The sequence below is a fragment of the Ochotona curzoniae genome, unplaced genomic scaffold (assembly GCF_017591425.1).
Source record: "Ochotona curzoniae isolate NIBS_2020 unplaced genomic scaffold, NIBS_Ocur_1.0 contig_64, whole genome shotgun sequence".
Classification (NCBI taxonomy): domain Eukaryota; kingdom Metazoa; phylum Chordata; class Mammalia; order Lagomorpha; family Ochotonidae; genus Ochotona; species Ochotona curzoniae.
In genome coordinates, this window is record NW_024466502.1 from 24146497 (window position 1) to 24165622 (window position 19126).

At 42.1% G+C, this 19126-nt stretch overlaps 1 protein-coding gene across 4 annotated transcripts in view; it reads right to left on the bottom strand.

Moving 5' to 3' along the window:
- The window catches only part of LMO7 (LIM domain 7), a 192131-nt gene that overhangs the window by 89343 nt on the left and 83662 nt on the right, over nt 1–19126 (bottom strand). For 3 of the 4 annotated variants that reach the window (XM_040991278.1, XM_040991277.1, XM_040991281.1), the window contains one exon: nt 479–585. In XM_040991278.1, the coding sequence (XP_040847212.1) occupies nt 479–585 (107 nt within the window). Of the gene's footprint in view, nt 1–478; nt 586–1097; nt 1176–19126 lie in introns of those variants that run through there. The other variant, XM_040991280.1, reaches the window with a different exon arrangement.

The window sequence follows — 19126 nt, forward strand, 5'->3', positions numbered from 1 at the left end:
CATAACTGACTAGCTCACTAGGGTGTTACACGAAAGTCTGAGTTACTGCCTCCTGAATATTCAGAAAGCCTCCTTGATAAGGCAAGGGACTTATTTTTATAAGCAAGTCTTAAATCCAGACGTGTAAAAATCTACTCTACAGCCACTCTTACTGTGCACATCGAAAATGACCTCTAAATTCACTTTTGTATCGATAATGAGCAGCCTCACCATTAGCAACCAAACACAACAACGTTAGTCAAGCATTAAAATATGAACTACCATGTCTGACACCTAAACAATCACAATAAGACCCTGACATGTGAGCTGACATTACAGGTTCCCAGCCCTGAGCCATTTTTCAGTCTATTTTGGAATGAGCACAGAGAAAAGACACAGAGAAGAGCGAGCTTTCCGTAGTCACGAACTCTCAGCGATTCTCTTCCCTCAAGCTACAAGCAGTAAGTTTAAAAATATATAACAAACCAGAGTGACTTACTTGACAGTGACTCGATTGGATAAATCCTGCAGATCCCCAGGATGGAAAAGCTGGGCTTCTTTCAATCCAAGCTGTTCACAAGCTTTCAAAAAAACGCTGATGTTATCCTGCAAAAAGATTTGGAAAGTGACTGCCTTAGCCGAGTGCTCTCACACAAAGGTTACAATTTTTTTATGATATAACTTCCAGGCTCCAAAGTCCAATCACAGCCAGCAAAAGACAAGGCAGTGAAACCAAGACGAATATATTCACATATTGGAATAAAAATTAAAACACCCAGGCATATAACGTCTTTCAGTCTTCCAGACCCTAAACGGTGCTGCTGTCTTATGCCCGGGCATACGCTGCTTCTGTGATCTTTGTGACTGGCACGTTAAACATTACCTGTTACAGGACAAGCGCCTAGCCACTGAGCAGTAATCTACACTTTGATGTCAGCTTCGTTCTGCAAACAAACGCCCTCTTCCCAGTTCGCACGGCAAGCTTCACCTCTCCTCTTTAAAAATAACTCTGGTTACTGACATTCACCCACCCAGAAACTGTTGGCAGGGAAGAAATAAGAGGCGGCACATTCTGTTTCTATGATTACAAATTACAGAACGACTGTGGAATACCACACCTGGAATCTGGGCTTGGTTGCTGAGCCAGCTCTTGACAGACAGGGAAACCAGACCACAGGACCAAGCCCAGTGTTCATTGGCTAACCCACTGAGTTCAGGAGTGGCACGTTACTAACTCCCCTGCACCTGCCGCAGGAACCGCCTCCAAAAACTGAAAATCTATCCCCCACCTCCCAAGGCTGCCCATGTATTTAGTTTCAAAACCGAAATCCTCCATTCACAAACCAGCACTTCTCGTTAAACTGCTGGATGAACCTGAACCACGATATTCTATTTATAATAAGCTGCATCTCTCTCTTTCTCTCTCTCTCTCTCTCTCACACACACACACACACACACACACACACACACACACACACACACACACACACACTCAGTTACCAGAATGCTCTTTATTACTCTTAAAGGAAACATTTTCAAGGGCTGAGTTTGTGAGGACCCCAGGGCTCTCGACTAAGTGAATTTTCTCACCACACTCCAGCAGACATTGGTCTGTTAAGCACACTGGCAACACCACGTCTGCGTGCAGGTTATAGAGAGCTTCCTTAGGATCAGCTGACACTCTGCCACTGGGATGAAGGCAAAGTACTCTTTTCCTCCATGTTGAGAAGGAAGAAAGTTGGGGTGAGATGGGAAAGTGGGAGGCAATGATTAGAAGAAGAGAAGGAGGTTAACTGCTACAGCTTTGACTCAGGGATGGGGAGAGGAAGTCTGGGGAGGTGGGAGTTGTGGTATCCCAGTAAACAGCCAGAGAAAGTTAGACATGAGCGTGCAACTCTGACTGCTAGGGAAAGACGAACACTAACAGCACAGTGCCAGGCTGGGAGGAGGAAGGTGCTTTCAATAAAATGCAACCTGAACCACCGGGCCGTTGGCTCAGATCCACCAATCACTGAAATAAGAAGTCAAGGAGTAAAGAGATTTAAGTCCAAAGTTCAGCAGCTCAACCAAGAGGTGTCTAACTTCACTTAGACTTCACATGGAATAAGCAGAAGGAATTTACTGGAAAAATTCCAGAAACTGTGAAACTTACAATTTCTTTTTTTAAAACACATACACACACATATATATGGAGGGAAAGAGAGAGAGAGAGAGAGAGAGAGGTCTTCCATCCACTGGTTCACACCCCAAATGTCTGCAAAAGCTGGGGCTGGGCTGGGCTGGGCTGGGCCAGGCACTTCCTCAATCTCCCACAAGGGTGCAGGTGCTGCTTCCCCAGGCCACAGGCAGGGAGCTGGATTTGAAATGGGGCAGCCAACACTTGAACCAGCATCCAAGTGGATACTAGCACCGCAGGCAATGCCTTAACCCACTATGGTTACAGAGCTGTCCCTGAAATTCAATTTCAAAAAACTATACTAACTGTAATTACCAAACGAGAACAATTAATGGTTCTAAACTGGCCACTTGAGTACAGAAAATAAATGGTTTGGACAACCAGTGCACAAAATTCTATAGGTGACAAAAGAAAGAAATGTACACCATTAGGAGTTTCCCTTTAATTCTATTTCATACTAGATGTTTGTTTTAATATTTTGTAACACTTTAAACCAAAGGCAAACTTACTGAATTGGCAGCCAAAACAATTTTTCACATATTTTATACATTCATAATGGCATTCAACAAGGTAACAAATATGTACAGGTTGATAAGGAAAAATAAAATGATACTCTTCAAAATTCATCTAAGTATTTAGAGAAAAACCACTTAAGCTCAAAAGTGACTAAATCGGAGAAACTGCAACAAAAACAGACTTACTTTTAGTCTTAAAGTCTACATTTTTTTAAAAGATTTATTTTTATTATTTTTTTATCGGAAAGGCGGATATACAGAGAGGAGAGACAGAGAGGAAGATCTTCCATCCGATGATTCACTCCCCAAGTGAGCACAACGGCCGATGCTATGCTGGTCCGAAGCCAGGATCCAGGGACTTCTTCCGGGTCTCCCACGCGGGTGCAGGGTCCCAAAGCTTTGGGCTGTCCTCGACTGCTTTCCCGGGCCACAGGCAGGGAGCTGGAAGGGAAGCGGGGCTGCTGGGATAGAATCGGCGCCCATATGGGATCCCGGGGGTGCAAGCCGAGGACCTTTAACCACTGCATCACCGCGCCGGGCCCGAAAGTCTACATTTTTAACAAAAAAATCTTTTAAACAGCTAAATTAGAAACTCATCTAAATAGAAAAACTGTAAACGAGTCACACGTGGGCAATGCAGCAGGCATGGGTTGTACCAACACCATTGTAAATTACATCATGAATACTGGACTCAAGCCCATTGGTAATTTATTTTTTGCAATTTCAAAAGACCTAGCCAGAGAAGTACCCAGAGGGATATACAAACATTTTCATGTCTATTTAAACAAAGACACCACACCCAGCAAAACCAATTAAAAGGGAAGCTTTCGGTGTTCATTCAGTGGAACCATTTTTTTTCCTTGAAAACATCAAAAAACAAAACAAATGAAGACAAGAAACAAGTAAGGTAGAAATAAAGGACAAACTGAAACAAATCTTATTTAATTGGACTGGCAGCCAGGATTCTAAGGCTGCTCTGCCATCAACCACTTATTTGGCTTTGGAAAGACTGGCCCCATTTTCCTCTTCTGCGAAATGAGTAGTTTGTGGATCTATAACCCAATACCAAGGACGCACGCTCCTCACTGTAAGGGAAGGGAAGTTTTACCCTCCCTGGTCCAACCCATCACACAAATGTGTCACGGCTCAACTTGCATTAAATGCTTCAAGCCAAAAGTCAACCAGAAATATCTGTAAGACCTGCACTTTCAGGACCAAAAATGGCTTCTCGGAAACAAATCCAAAATAACACTGAACCTTAAAATATGCAATATAGCTCTTTCAATTTTAAATTTGTTTACTTTGACTATGAATAAAGTCACACAATATATAAATAAATACAGAGGATTATTTAAGAATCTTCCTATTTTCTCCAAACTCCTCTCTACCCCTGAGCAGTCATAATAGCTATGAAGTGTGGGGACAGTGAGAGAAAATCATGGTTAGTAATCACAACAGCAGCAGTCTTCAGAAAGTTTGTGGAAATGCATGATGAAAAAAATGTGCAAAAATTTCAAAATTATTGTAGCAAAATAAACTGAATTTTTCCATAAACATTTTGTAAATTTTTAACCTAACTCAGGTACAACAAGAAAGCCATAAATACTCGCAAAGGTTCTTGGGATTTTTTTAATTCATATGGTACTGCTATTATCTTTTGCTGAGTAACAAATCATCCTATAATTGAGCAACTTCATACAACAGTTATTTATGGTTTCAGTCCGTGAAGGTCAGGAATTTGGGAGTGCTGTTAGCTGCATGGTCCTGACTTGAAGAAGCACTCAGCTAGTCTCAGTTAAGATATTAGCCACTATCACAGTGTGGTCTGTCTGAAGGCTTTCCTGGGGTCATTCACATGGCAGGCCAATCAGGTCTCACTGTTGACTGCCAGTCTGAGTCCTTTACCAAACGGACATTTCAGAAGGGCTCCTTGACGATGAAGGAAGTGATCCAAGACACGCCCAGAAGAAAGCTGCAATGTTGGACGACCTCCCTTGTGAAGTCATGCTCCATCATTTCCTCAATATCCTATTAGACAGGTCAGCCCTGTCTACGGAGGGCGCGGAGGCCTTCTTGCTGATAACCACAGTCATTCACTCTGTACCACAATAACTCACATCCTGCCCATATGCAAAGTCCTCAGATTATTTCCCCAAGGCCCTGAAAATTGTCATCCCTTTATAAAGTGGGTTCCAAGTCCAGAATCTCATCACTTAAGTCAGATGAGGAATAAATGAGATAGCTCAGGCATAATTCTCTTAGTCTTTGAGTATATATTCCATTTAATTTTGAGTATCAGTGAGCTCAAGAAACAGGTTACCTTCCCCCTAGACTCCCTAACACACAATGGTAGAACAGGTGCATGTTAATCACCATAGACACTCTTGTCAAAGTGTAGACAGATGAAAGGCCCGTAGGAGTCATTGATTACGGAAATCCAGATATCCTGCAAAGGACAGCTTGGTGGTTCCTTCACTGGGATTCAATGCCAGCAAACACTTCACAGTTTTTAGTTTCACCCTTAGGACTCATGGTCCACCCTAAACATTATTTTCCATTTTCCTTGAAAGCAGCCTATGCTTACAGCTCTGTGGGTTTCTCAAACTTCACTCCATCCTTTCCCCAGAAATTTTGGGCAACTAGTTTTGTAATTATCTAGGTCTGAGTTGGCAGTGTTTCCACAAACCCAAGCACAAATCTCTCAAAGAAGGTACAGATTTTCTTTGAAACTTCTTGGGGTTCATTCCATTAAACATAACCCACACCACCTCTGAAAGAAGGAATAAGTTTTCTGATGCTTATTGGGGTTCATTCCATTTAACATAATCCACACCTAAGAGCTCTTTGAGGGAAGCCCAGCTCTCTTTAGTCTTTTATGATGAGTAAGCAGTAACACTCCAGAGCTTGTTAGAAGTCCTAATGCTGGAGTAGATGGATCTCCAAGGCACCACCTTGGATTTTTCTAGGAACTCAGAGGATTTTACAGCCACACCCTCAACTTTATCTGTAGCCCTTTTTTTTCCTGCCAACACCTTGAAACTGATCTCCAACGAAATCATTTCCCCATACTAGCATCACTTATTGACTAAAGGGGCTGACATTCTCAATACCAGGAAACAATTCCTGTGTCCACTATCCCTCATATTTGTCATCCTTTCCTTTTTCTTTTTATATTGTAATATAAATCACAAAAAGAGTCAATACAGCATTTCAGTACCCTGAAGTCTCTTCACTAGAATGTCTAGTCTATTGGGTACAATTTTCAGAAGGTATGAACCATTGGAACTATTTTGGAATTTGGCCACTGCACTCATAATAAGGAATGCAGAATTGTCATTGATTTGGGATGTAAAAAAATTGTTGCTGATATTAAGCTTCAGATATCCACATTAAAATGTTCAGCTGGCAGTAAGCTGGGTTTGAGCAATGACTAATATATGTTCTTGGAATATGATTTAAGGAGCTGAGCACATGTCAATAGTATTTGAATCTGAGGATGTTGCAGAGCCCTCCTAGGAAATGCAAAAAGAGGGACTGACAATCTACCCCAGAACTTAACAGGAAGATAAAGAAAAAAGTTAAGAAAAAGGAAATCTAGTACCCAGAAAAAATGGGAGGAAAAGCAGAAGGGAATAGCATTATGCAAAACGGGGGAAGAGAGTACCCAAAGGGGAGAATCAGAGTCAGGCTCTATTCGAAAGAAAAAAAGCAACAGCATTCTTATGACTATGAACTCCAGGGGACAACGGAGTAACCAAGTCACAGTGAAGCTCAGCCTTGTCAACTGGTTCATGGATTCTGAAAATTGGAACTCTTCCTCAGTGTTCATCTCCTACTCAAGCCCCCATCACCTGCAGACAGCAACCCCCACCCCCACAGCCCAGTGCTAAGGAGCCCTAGAAGCAGAAGTCAAGAGAGAAGTAGCTCTCTCACTCTCCTGAGCACAAGTGAAGGGCTGCATTCCATCTTCTCTCAACATTTTCCAGTTTTAAACAAACACAATTATACATTCCGAGGTAGTCTCACCTCCTCTATTGACATTATAAATCCTGAAAGGAATTATGAAAAAAATAGCATGAGGCCGCATGAATATTCCAACATCAGGCCCAAGGGTAAGACTTGCTAACACCTTCCCTTTCGAAATCTTTCAACTCATCTTTCCTTTCACAGGCACTTATTCAGTAACCTCTTCTTGTGTTATGTTAGCATATTTTACATGTTCTTTCAACAAGGATGAAAGTAGCTCGACAGAATGTCAGGGTCCCAAAGTTGAATTAGTCATTCCAATTCCTATTAGTCGTTTATAAAGCTTTCCCTCATTCGACAAAAAAGCTCCCTCATCTTATTGTTACTTTGCATTTTTCCTCTTTGCCTCAGCTTCCCTCTCACTCTCATTTTCCCTTCCACTGAAAAAATACTTGCTCAGGGCCAGCACCATGGCATAGTGGGCTCCAGCATCTCATATGGGTACTGGTTCAAATCTTGGCAGCTCCCCTTCTGATCCTTCTCGCTGTTGATGGCCTGGAAAGGAGCAGAAGATGATTCAAGTCCGTGTGCCCTTCCACCCGTGTGGGAGACCCAGAGGAAGCTTCTAGCTCCAGATCAGCCCAGCTCCAGTCATTGTGGCCATTTGTAGAGTGAAACAAATGAAAGACCTCTCTGATCTTCCTTCTCTTTGTGAAATTCCTTCAAGTAAAATAAATCTTCAAAAAAAAAAAAAAGTAACTTCTTGAGGCTGATGTTGTAGGACACCAGGTAAAGCCACTGCCTGCAATACCAGCAGCACAACGTGGACTCTAGTTTGTTACCAGCTCCTGTGCTTCTAATGGAGCTCCCTGTTGATGGCCTGGGAAAAGCGAGGATGGTCTAGGTACCTGGGCCCTGCTACCCACACAAGAGACCTATAAGCAGCTCCTGACTCCTTGTTTTGGCCTGACCCAACACTGCCACCGCAGCCATCAGGGGGAACTATGACTTTCAAACAGATAAATCTACACATTAAAAAAAAAAAAAAGGTACCTTCTCATTAGGTAAATACACTAAAGAACTGAAGAGGGAGTCTCACCCAAGTAAATGCACATACATAATAGTCAAAAAGCCGAAATAACTCATTGTCCAAAAACTGACTGATGGACAGAATGGTGTTGTCGATCCATATGACAGATTACTTACGTGCAGAACAAAATGAAGCACTAGAAAATGCCACAATGTGTTTGCATTTCCAAAGTGTATGCTACGTCAATGAAGCCAAAGCACAAAGGGCAAAAATAAACCCCATTTCTATGAACTATTTAGAACGGATATATCCATAAATACAGAAAGCAAGCACCACTCAAGTGGTGGATACCATGAGCTGGAAGGAGAAAATGTGGAGAAAGTACTTAATGGAGAGGTGGCTTCACTTTTTCAAAAGTATTGGAAATGCTTAGTAGACGCACAACACTGAAAATACTCCATACCAGTGAATGTTCACTTTCAACAATTTCATATTATGTGAATTCCACTCACATTTTCAAAATGTGCCTTCTCCAATATGTTTTAAAAATGCAAATGGCCTTTTCAAAACTCTCTATTTATAGTCTAATATACACATGGCATAATGACCCAGGTTTTTCTCTTGAACATTGCATCAGAGTACTCAAAAGTCCAAACCCTTTACAAAGTATACTATACCACTCCAGGCTCTTAGCCTGCCCACAGCCACCTTCACTTTTACCTCCAGGACCCAAAAACAAAACCTTTAGTTTTCAAGGTAATGACTTTCATTGTGCAGCGGGAATATTTTATGTCACAAAGCTCTCACGTAACAACAAATATGGAAATGTCCAAGATCAAACCAGTCAGTCTCCCACAAAATCTGCTGAGTATGCTCAAGAACTCATAAATAAAAATGGACTCCTAGTAAAGCAAGAAGGTTAACAAAGGGCATGGTGAAAAATAACAGTCTTAACTAATTCTGAAAAAAACACAGTCAAAGCGGTGACCCAAGGCCTTACCCTGCCTAAATCAGTGTTCCCAGGCAACAGCACCTGGAAGTTCGCTCCATCTATCAACCAAATGCTGTTCTCATGACTACTGATCCGGTATTCCCTAAAAGAACCTACAGGTACTTAAAAAAAAATTTTTTTTTTCAATAACAGAAGCTAGTTAATCCCTCTGAAGCTGAACACAAACCGATGCTCATCAGCGCACAGTAAAAGAAGAGATGGGGATCTCAATTCTTCTCTATTTCTGGTGTGCTTACCCACGTCCCTGCCTCCTCTATCCGTGGAACTCCTCGTGTGAAAAACATTAACAGATATGTGTCAGCAATCTAGTACTAATCATCAACTGAAGAAAAAGAATGCATGCTTCACAATTATTTGCAGACAGCAGTCCCGAGTAAGTCATATCCAAATCAAGGGACTTGCCAAGAGGTCCTCCTGCAGATGACTGAATCACAGGCCAGCTGCAGACTGCTGCCCTGACTCAGTGTGGTCATGGGCCTCACCTGAACAACTGTTAGAAATGAAAACTCTCTAACGTCAGCCCAGACCTTCTAAATCACAGTTCCAAACTGAGGATTTCCCAAGTGACTCAAGTTTTCACAAACTTTTTGGCAAATAAAACGAGGAAAGCATTGTGGCATAGTGAGCTAAGTTGATACTTGCATCCTGCTAATACTAGCTTTCTGCTAATACACCTTTCTGTAATTCTGCCTTTTGAATCAATACTTAAAACTTGTGTTTAAGTGAGGAACATGCTCTTATCACATGCAACACAAAGCAGTGTTTCTCTCCAGGGTACAGATGATTCAGCTAGGGATTAAGAGCGCACCATTAGACCACCACCGGAAGTATCTGACTCCCACTCTTACCATATATGAATGTGATCACTTGAAATAATTTTAAAGCAATTTCAAAGCAGCAGGTGATGAAAATAATCTAAATTTGCATGCAGTCACATGGTTTCTTAAGCAGCTGAGTCACAATCTGCTCACAGCTGGTACAAATTCTTCTATTATTTTTGGAGAGTTCAGCCTCTTTTAAAGCTTTGCTCATAAGAAATGGAATGCCAAGTAACACCTGTGCTTTATTAGTCCAGCAAACACTGACAGTCACCAGGTACACCTCCTCTCTGAGAGAAAAAGGAGCCACCAGACTCATCAGTTTTTTCCGAATGGCCCTCCAGTATCTGTTTCTCCAGAGTCATGTTCATTAGCTGGCAGCAAGGAAGCTAAGGCTTCCAGGGGCAGTGAAATTTGGTAATGTGTCAAAGGAGAGCCAGGAATCAAAAACTAGGAATATCTAAGGGCCCTGCCAGGAAGCATGGAGGGCTCAAGGGATCATGCATAACAAGGTCAGGATGCCAGCAGCATGGTGAGCTAGTTCTTCCTCAGCATGGTCTGGCAGAGCAGGAACCAAAGCCAGACCAAGCAAGGCAGAACTGGCAAGTCTGGGCAGCAGCGAGTCAGGGGAAGAGGGCTGAGCCCACTGATGGAAGGCTAGTTATTGAAACGCTTCATGGTCTCAGGTTACAATTAGCTACACAGAAGCAATAACAGGCTTTGTCAAACTGCAGCAGCAATTAAATCAGAGCCTTGCCTGATACTCATCAAATTAAACCTTACGTCAAAAACGAAGTAACCCAAACTCACGTAGTCTTAAAAAATGCTGAAATAGATGCTTAACAAGTTCTGCTCATGAATTATCCAAATTCTACATTCCAAGGTAGAACAAGTCATTGTTTTATGAAGACATGTCATGGGCCCAGCGTGGTCACCTAGTAGCTGAAGTTCTGGTCTTGCATGCACTGGCATCCCATACAGGTTCTGATTCCTGTCCTGCTTGTGTCACTTCCCATCCAACTCCCTGCTTGTGGCCTGGGAAAGCAGTAGAGGTCAGCCCAAAGCCTTGAGACCCTGTACCCACATGGGAGAATCAGAAGAGACCCCAGGCTCCTGCCTTCGGATCAGCTCAGTTCCAGCTGTTGTGGCCACTTGAAGGGGTTGAATCAGCAGAAGGAAGATCTTTATCTCTCTTCCTCTCTATATATATGACTTTCCAATAAAAATAAATCTTAATTAAAAAGACATGTCATGAGGCTGCAAAAATGCGTATTTTATGAAGCAATAAAGTGCATTTAAGGAAGGAGTTGCACACAGGGAACTTCAGAGCCAGCTGAGAACTGGCGCTCCTATCCTACATCCAGCCCCCACGGCTCTCAGAATCACTTTCACAGGATGTGTCCAGAGCATCAGCCCTGGTCCAAGCTGTTCCAGGCGCAGGCACTAGGTGCCTTGGAGGCTGCCAGGCGAGTCCAATGCCTGCCTCATGGTCAGTAAATCCTGACCCTACATAGTTCAACTCCATAATGCAAGCCCAATCTTCTGTCTCCTTCCCACAGTTGACCTTTTAAGCAATCTAGGGGCACGCCTGCCTTATGTACTCCACATACCCCTGCAAGTATACAGCTTCTTTCCATGCATGCCTTGTTTCCTTGATTTCTCATGTTCCTCATGAGACATCTTCAGTTCTATTATCTTAATTTGCTCTCTCTCAATACTCAATTTCCCAAGCTTCACTGAGTTCTTACTGTACATTAGGTAGCACATTATTGCATTTTACATGATCAAATCCTTGCTAAGAGACATGGTGGAGTCTCATCGTTCCCATTTTTCACATGAGGAAATAGTCTAGAGAAGTTGTGTGACTTGCTCAAGATTAAGACATTCAGTTGTGTAGCTGGGATTCAAAGCCAGCAGTCTGACTCAAAATTGTGCACTAACCATTGCACCAGTTTCCTTATAGCAACTACAACAAAATGCCACAACCGAATGGCTTAAAACAAAGCATTTTATTATCTTACAGCATTGGAGCGTTGCAAATACGAAACCAGTTTAATTTATTCCTTTAAAGATTTACTTATTTGAAGAATTACGGAGATCTTCTACCTGCTGTTTCACTCAAGTGGCCGCAACAGCTGCAGCTGAGCTAAGCTGAATCCAGCAATGGGATTCATCCAGGTCTCCCACGTGAGTGTCAGAGGAACAATCACTTGAGCTGTCTCCTTTGCTTTTCCCAAGACATTAGCAGTGAGCTGAATTACAAGTGGAGCAGCCAGGCCAGAAATCATCACAGGGGGTGGCTGCACTCACTACCCTACAGTAAAGACCCTTACTACAGCAGTTTCAACAGGCAACTGTCAAGGTGTCAAGGAAGGAATTCATTTCCTTACCTTTTCTAGCTTCCATCTTAATCTTAATGTCCACTGACTGGATCAGAGATGCTGCAGATCCCATCTGATTGCTGGCTGACCCCCTACTCGGGGGCTCTCCTGCATGAGATAGCAGTTCCTTTCCTTCAACCTGACAATGGACACCCCCAACCACACACTTCCTTGAAGACAGATCCCATGTGGTAGGTCATCCTCCATGAAATAAAACATCGGTAACTCAACACAGTTAACCAACATGCAAATGCTAAGAATACTGATCTTTTAACATGAGCATAACAGGATTACCGCGCAGGTTGTAAGAGGAAAAAGCTCCCTTGCTGCCACTTCTAACAATATGCTAAATGGTCATTTCTCATTCTTCAAGCCATGGGTGGTTTTCTTTTTACAAAAAAAAAAAGAAATTGTTTATTTGAAAGGCAGGGTGACAGAGGGAGAGACAGAAAAATAGATCTTCCACCTGCTGCTTCACTCCCCATGTGGCTATAACGGCCAGGTCTGGGTCAGGCCAAAGCCAGAAGCCAGGAACTCCATCCCCAGGAGCTGGGTGGCAAGGATTGAAGTACTGAAGGCATTCACTGGCTGCCTTGGCAGGGAGCTGGATCACAAGCAGAGGAGCTGAGAATGAAACAAGCACTCCGATGTAAGACATGGACATCACAGTGGCTTAGCCTGCTGTGCCACAATGCCTGGTTCAAGTCTTAGGTATTTCTTCTTGTAGTGTCTAGGTTATATCGTTCACTGACACTCAGTTGCCACAGGCAATGACTATGGGCTGTAAAGGAACACAGGGTAATCAAATTTAAAAGAAAATGAGAGTTCAATTTACAAGATCCAAAATGGAAAAAGAGGATCCTATCAAGGGGTGTTGTGGGTAAAAGCTTGACATATATGATTAAGTTTGTAGCTAATATAAAATTACCCTAGACTCTTGTGATTGATGTTTCTCACCTAAAATACACAAGTTTTTACCTGATAAGCATGCTTTTAAACATTTGGGCCCATTCTGGTCATTTTTAATTCCATATTTTTATTCCCAGCTCATTAACTATATTGCCTCAACATCTATAAACTAGACCACGTTTCTCATCTTTTCTTTTTAATCCAAATAGGGCAAATAAAGTCTCCAAGGCAAATTACCAAAAGTCTCACATGAAGTTTCCATGGATTTAACCATTTTTGTTCCTTGAAATTGACCATTTTTATTCAGCTAAGATTTCATCTAGACAACTCTCTGCTCCTCCACTCTTATCCATCTTACTTCCACCAAGGTTACAATGATGCACATGTTGCCGGAATTAAGGCAGATAAATAAAAAAGGCTGACAGTCTAAAGGACTGAATGACAAATAAGAAAATATCAGAGAGAAGACAAGAGACCAAGGAAAGACTCCACTCTGTCTGAACAAAATGTCTCTGAGGGAAAGCAGCCCTGTTTTTTTACTTCGTAACCAGTGATCTTTTTCAACTGTTTGCCTTGAGATACAATTCATACAGTACATACCTCACCAGTTTAAACTAAACAACTAAGTGGCCTTCAGTACATTCACAGGCGCATGCTTCCATCACAGAAGGCAGCCAACAGACTTCTCATAACAATTAAACTGATCCCCAAAGTCCCCCCAACCAGCTCATCATCACACCTGGAGCAAAACGTGGTCCCCTCAGCGAAGCTTGTGGAGCTTTTGCCACCTCATGCACCTGTCTCCCCATCCCTGCGGTCCTGCTATCCTCCCTGTGTCCTTCTGGCTGGATATCCCCCAGTCATTCCCATGCTCCCCACCCAGCTCACTCACCCTCAAGTAACTCAGGTCCCTGAGTCAATGGCAACACAGGAAACAGGTCATTGAGCATCTTTTCTACAACACTTCTCACACCTGTCAATGTGCTTTATCCATTCACATTCGTTTCAGTATAACTAGTGGCAGCTGATAAGCTGTTACCTTCTCTTCCCTGCCCCTGAACGGATATAACCAACTTACCACACTCTTTATACTCCATGGAATGTCAGCACTACAGAAGAAACTTTCCCTGCCTTGTGTGCTTTATTCTGAGTTCCAGCAACACAGCGTACCACACAGTGAGGGGTTTGGTAAGCATTTTTAGGGAAGAAGAGCTAGTCCTGGCCTAAGCTATATGAAGTGACCAGTGCCCTTGTGCCATTTTCACATTTCACATTCGATTTCATATCAATCTCCTTGACTTTCTGTCCCCATCTCCAAATCCTTAAAATTTCCTTTGGAAAGGCACCCCAAGCTTACTGAAAGGAAACCATCCTGCACGATGCCATCCTATTTGAACACTGCACTGATATTTTGAGATCAATTAATTTTTAACCCTGCAAGTTAATTATAGTGTGCATTAATAATTCTCATCCATTAATGCTTCAAAATGTTTTGCCCTGAGGGCTGAGACCTGGTATATAAAAGCTCATCTTGGGCTTTGGAAGTCAAGGGAAGTCTCCCACACTTGCACCAACGCAACGATTAAGAGATTATGGCTAGAAATAAAGCAGGAATTTCCTAGTAACAGCACTACCTCATTATGAGGGACTTGAAACAGCTTTGGTGTTGACATTGCAACTTAGTGACACCTACTTTTATTGGAGACTTAGAGAGAAGCACGGAGACAAAACGACTTGAGAGAATCTGCTAAGAATACTTTATGGCCACCCCTGACTTATTTAGAGGAAAGGATTCAAGGCATTCTGATATTTCAGCTCCAACCTTTGTCACCTTGGAGAAACCCACACACAGTCCCCAGTCAATTCAATTAGACGAGACTTTGGATAGTCCCCAACTATTGTAAAATACAGGTGGTGTTCCACAAATTCCAGGACAATTCAGATCACAAAAATTAATACTCAAATGTATTTATTTGAAAATCAGCAGAAAGTGGTTCATCTTCCCTCTGAAATAAAACCATCAAAAGCAGATGTTTCATCTAACAGTGGAGATGCATCTATGCTCCAGGTCAGCTCCCAACCCCTGCTGATGAGGCAGATCCTGGAGGGAACCAGTGATGGTTCAAGCATCTCAATTCCTACCTCCGACATGGGAAACCTGCATGGAATTCCAGGCTCTCAATTATGGCCTGATCCAGGCTCGGCTACTGAGGGCACAAGCAAAGTGAGTTCACTCTTCCTCTGCCTGCCTCTCAAACAAATCAAATTTTTTTTTTAAATTCTACAATAGTTTTAACACTATACTGTATTCAGTAGTTTCAATTGAAACTACTGACATTCTTTAACATACACCATCTACCCAAAAATGGAAGGAAGACTGAAATGTATTTTTTAAGCCAATGAAATGCCAATGCCTGATACAATAAATATGAAATTATACCAAGAGAGTTATAGGTGAGAAGAGGATTGAGGGCAGAAGCCATGCCAGGCCACCTCATGGGAGAGGACCCTAAGCAGTTCACTCCACACCCCTCCTTATCCTGCAGAGGTTGATCTATACCCATTGGAAGATGGGGATTACTAAGACAAAATCGGCCCTCAACAAGCACTGCTCATACGGGCTAAGCAATCAAACAAGCAAGGATGACCAATGGAAAGGGAACAGATAGGGTAGAAGTCTTTCCCAAAAGTTCTAGGTGAATCTCGTCGAAGAAATTTACCACATTAGTAATACAATTCCAGAAAAGGCGGCAGCGAACTACTAACCCTTATCTGTAACCATCTTCCACCTCCTTCCTGTGTTATCACTGGTTGTTAATAGTCTATATTCATCAATATCCAAATCTACCAACAAATGCACCTTGCTTAGGCACACCAGGGAGTTCTTGCTCTGAGGCCCATGCTGTGCTGGACGCAGCACAGAGCATCCCCTGGCATCGTTTTCCTTGTCTGATCATCCTGGAGACTCATCTCCCAAGTCCCATTCTAAACTGCTTTGATAATTTTCTCTACCACACAGAAGTAACTATGTGTGTGCTTCTTGTATTATTTCAACTTAAATGACACAAGAGGAAACAGAATTGGGCTTTATTACACCCAGTCACCCGCCCCCCCCCCAAAAAAAAACTGTACAGAAATATCACATATTTGATTTTACTTGTGGCAAGTATCCACAAACCTCAGGAACATAAACAGTCACTGCATGAGAATGGATTTTCAAAAAGCACAAGGCAAGGCTTGTGTAACAGCAATATTTCCATTTCATAACAAATTCCTCAGGTGCATTGTCCATTGCTGCTGGAAGAGCACAACCAGGTTATTCAACAGTGACCTCTCATGACAGAATAGTCCCCACTGCCTCCACGAACAGTGAGTAAAGTGAAAGAATCAGAAATTGGTTCATGTGGGCACAAGAACACATTAACTACTAATGACTTCCTGAGAAAGCAGTAAGAATCAACCCACAGAGTTGCCTCCCTTCCTGAAGCAGCCATTATGAAAGCAGCCATTATGAAGGCAAAGGAAACACACACACAACAGCTTAAGTCAGCTGGCATCTTTGCCCGTTTCCTACAGTCTATAACAGTCCTGATTCTGGAGACAACTTTCCCAGCCTCAATAGTCATACCTTACATACTCCAATCCTAAAAACAATTGCATGAAGGGCAGACAGGGCCCTGCATTATGGCATAGCTGGTATAGCCAATGCCTGCAACACCATTATTCCATATGGGTGCCAGTTAGAGTCCCAGCTGCTCCACTTCCAATCCAGCTCCTGGCATGTGGCATGGGAAAGGAGCTAAGGATGGTACAAATAGCTGGTCCCAGTCCCTATGTGAAAGACCCAGAAAAAGTTCCTGGCTCCTGTGTGGCACAGTCCTTGTTTTTGTGGCCATTTGGGGAGGGAACACTTCAATCGAAGATGTGTCTCTTTTTCAGTCTGTAATCTCTTAAATAGAATTTCTTTTAAGGTGTGGGTGGGTGTTTGGCAATGGGGTTAAAATCCCACCTGGAATGCCTATACCTAATACAGAATACTTGCGTTTGAGTCCAAGCTCTACTTCTGATTTTTAGCTTCATCTAATATACCAACTCAGCAATAGCAGATGGCAGCTCAGGTACAAGGCTTTCCATCACCCACACGGGAGACACAGATAAGACTTCCAGGCTCTCTATACAATTTTCTTTCCAATAAAAGTAAATAAATCTTAGCAAAAAAAAAAAAAAAACAGTTCCAGGCCTGGCCAAGCTCTAGCTATTGCAGACAATGGGGAAGTAAATCATCAGAAGCAATAGCTCTGTCTCCACGTCTCTACCTTTCAAACACACAAAAATGATCCTTCACGGTAAAAATGTCCAAATATAGTCCACATTTTCAGACAAATATGGAAATATTAGGACTTTTCTACGGAGACCACCAGTTGGCTTAAATGAATACCATTACTGTTCAAGGGGAAATTACAATTGATATGGAATGCATGAATAGATCAATCAAATTTGTAGTCAGCAAAATTAGAGTGTGATCCATACTTTCCTGGAATGGATTTATCCCAGAGAGGTCTCTGGCAATGTCAAGGGACACCTTAGCTGTCACAAATGAGAGGACTAGAGCTCATACTATTGACATCTAGAATCAGATACCAGTGACGCTATTAAAGATTCTTTAGTCCACAGGACAGATCTCTGCAGTGGAGAATTACCCAGCCAGGAATGCCAATAGCATAGAGATTGAGAAAACCTGCATTAGCTAAACACGAACACAAATCAACAGGGTCTAAATGGCTATGCATCTTAGAGTTAATAACTCGTTAATGTTTCCACATGTCTTAGATTTCACGTACACTGACAGATCAGATGGTGCTCTTCACTCGGCTCATTGGCTTTTTTCACCACCAAGATGTTTTGCCTGTTTCTCTGGGTTTTGTTTGTAGGTCAGATTTCTTTTTTATTATTCCCAAGTAAAGTTTTGGATTTTTAGCTATTGAAATCCCTGGCTGGATAATTCATCACTGAGATCCATCCTGTGGCTTGCAGAACGTTTAACAGCATCACATTTTGGGGCCCAGGGCAATAGCATAGTGGTTAAGGTCTTTGCCTTGCATACACCGGGATCCATATGGTTGCCAGTTCTAATCCTGGTGACCCTGCTTCCCATCCAGCTTCCTGCTTGTGGCCTTGGAAAGCAGTCGAGGACAGCCCAAAGCCTTGGTACCCTGCACCGGCATGGGAGACCCGGAAGAGCTCCTGTACCCTGGCTTCAGATTGGCTCAGCTAGCTCCAGCCGTTGCAGTCACTTGGGGAGTGAACCATCAGACAGAAGATCTTCCTCTCTGTCTCTCCTCCTCTCAGTATATCTGTCTTTCCAATAAAAATAAATCTTAAAAAAAACAGCATCACATTTAGAGGTACAGCAAAGAATTTAGAACTTTTTGAGGGAAGGAAGCAGGCATAACCCAACCTAAAGCAGTATACCACAGAAGACCCAATCCTAGAATCTATAACTTTCCTGTAGCACAAATCCTATTCACTCCTTTTGCACGATTTTGACCATTTACATGTGCCAGCCACTACATTAGGTGTTATGGACACAAAACAAAACAATAAAAAGAGTCTGGCTCAGATTATTCATCTTTTTTTTTTCAGTAACTGAAAAACTAAGACTTCTAGCATAGTCTTAAGAAACTTTTAGAGGTCAGTCTTGTCTGTTAGACTATCTTTAGCATTCTCTGAAGCCTCATAACAACCCCTTCCCAGAGCTCTGACTGCACTTGAAATCAAGGCTCTGAGAAGTTGTGAGACAGCCACCATGACAAACAATTATCACAGATTGTCAAATGGGAGATGAGGCTTATTCCAAAGCGACTGCGCTTGGCACAATTCTGAAGAGATCATTCCTCTCATCCTCCTACATCCAAGTAAAAATGTTTAGTTTCCTGTATTTGGAAAGCCAATCCTACTTCATATGCCAGAGACACATTCCACTTAGTTTCTAGAGATAAAGTCAAAAGTGCATAGGACTTCTGATGCTTAAAATAGAAATACTTAGAATTTAAAAACAAAATACATTTGTGCATTTATCTAATCACGCAATCAGAAAAATAGAATAAAACCTCCAGGAGCCAACAACAACACTCCAAGCATTGCAAACATGCAGAATGTTTTAAATCATGGGCCAATTTCATAGAAACACATATAATTAATGCAAGTAACATATTTAAAAATTAACTATTAAAACATCTTAAAATCACAGACATTTAAAAGGACAGAATATTTTCAATGATTCAGACTTTTGATTTTAATAAAATCGTTTTTATATAGATTACTTACTAAATTGAATTTT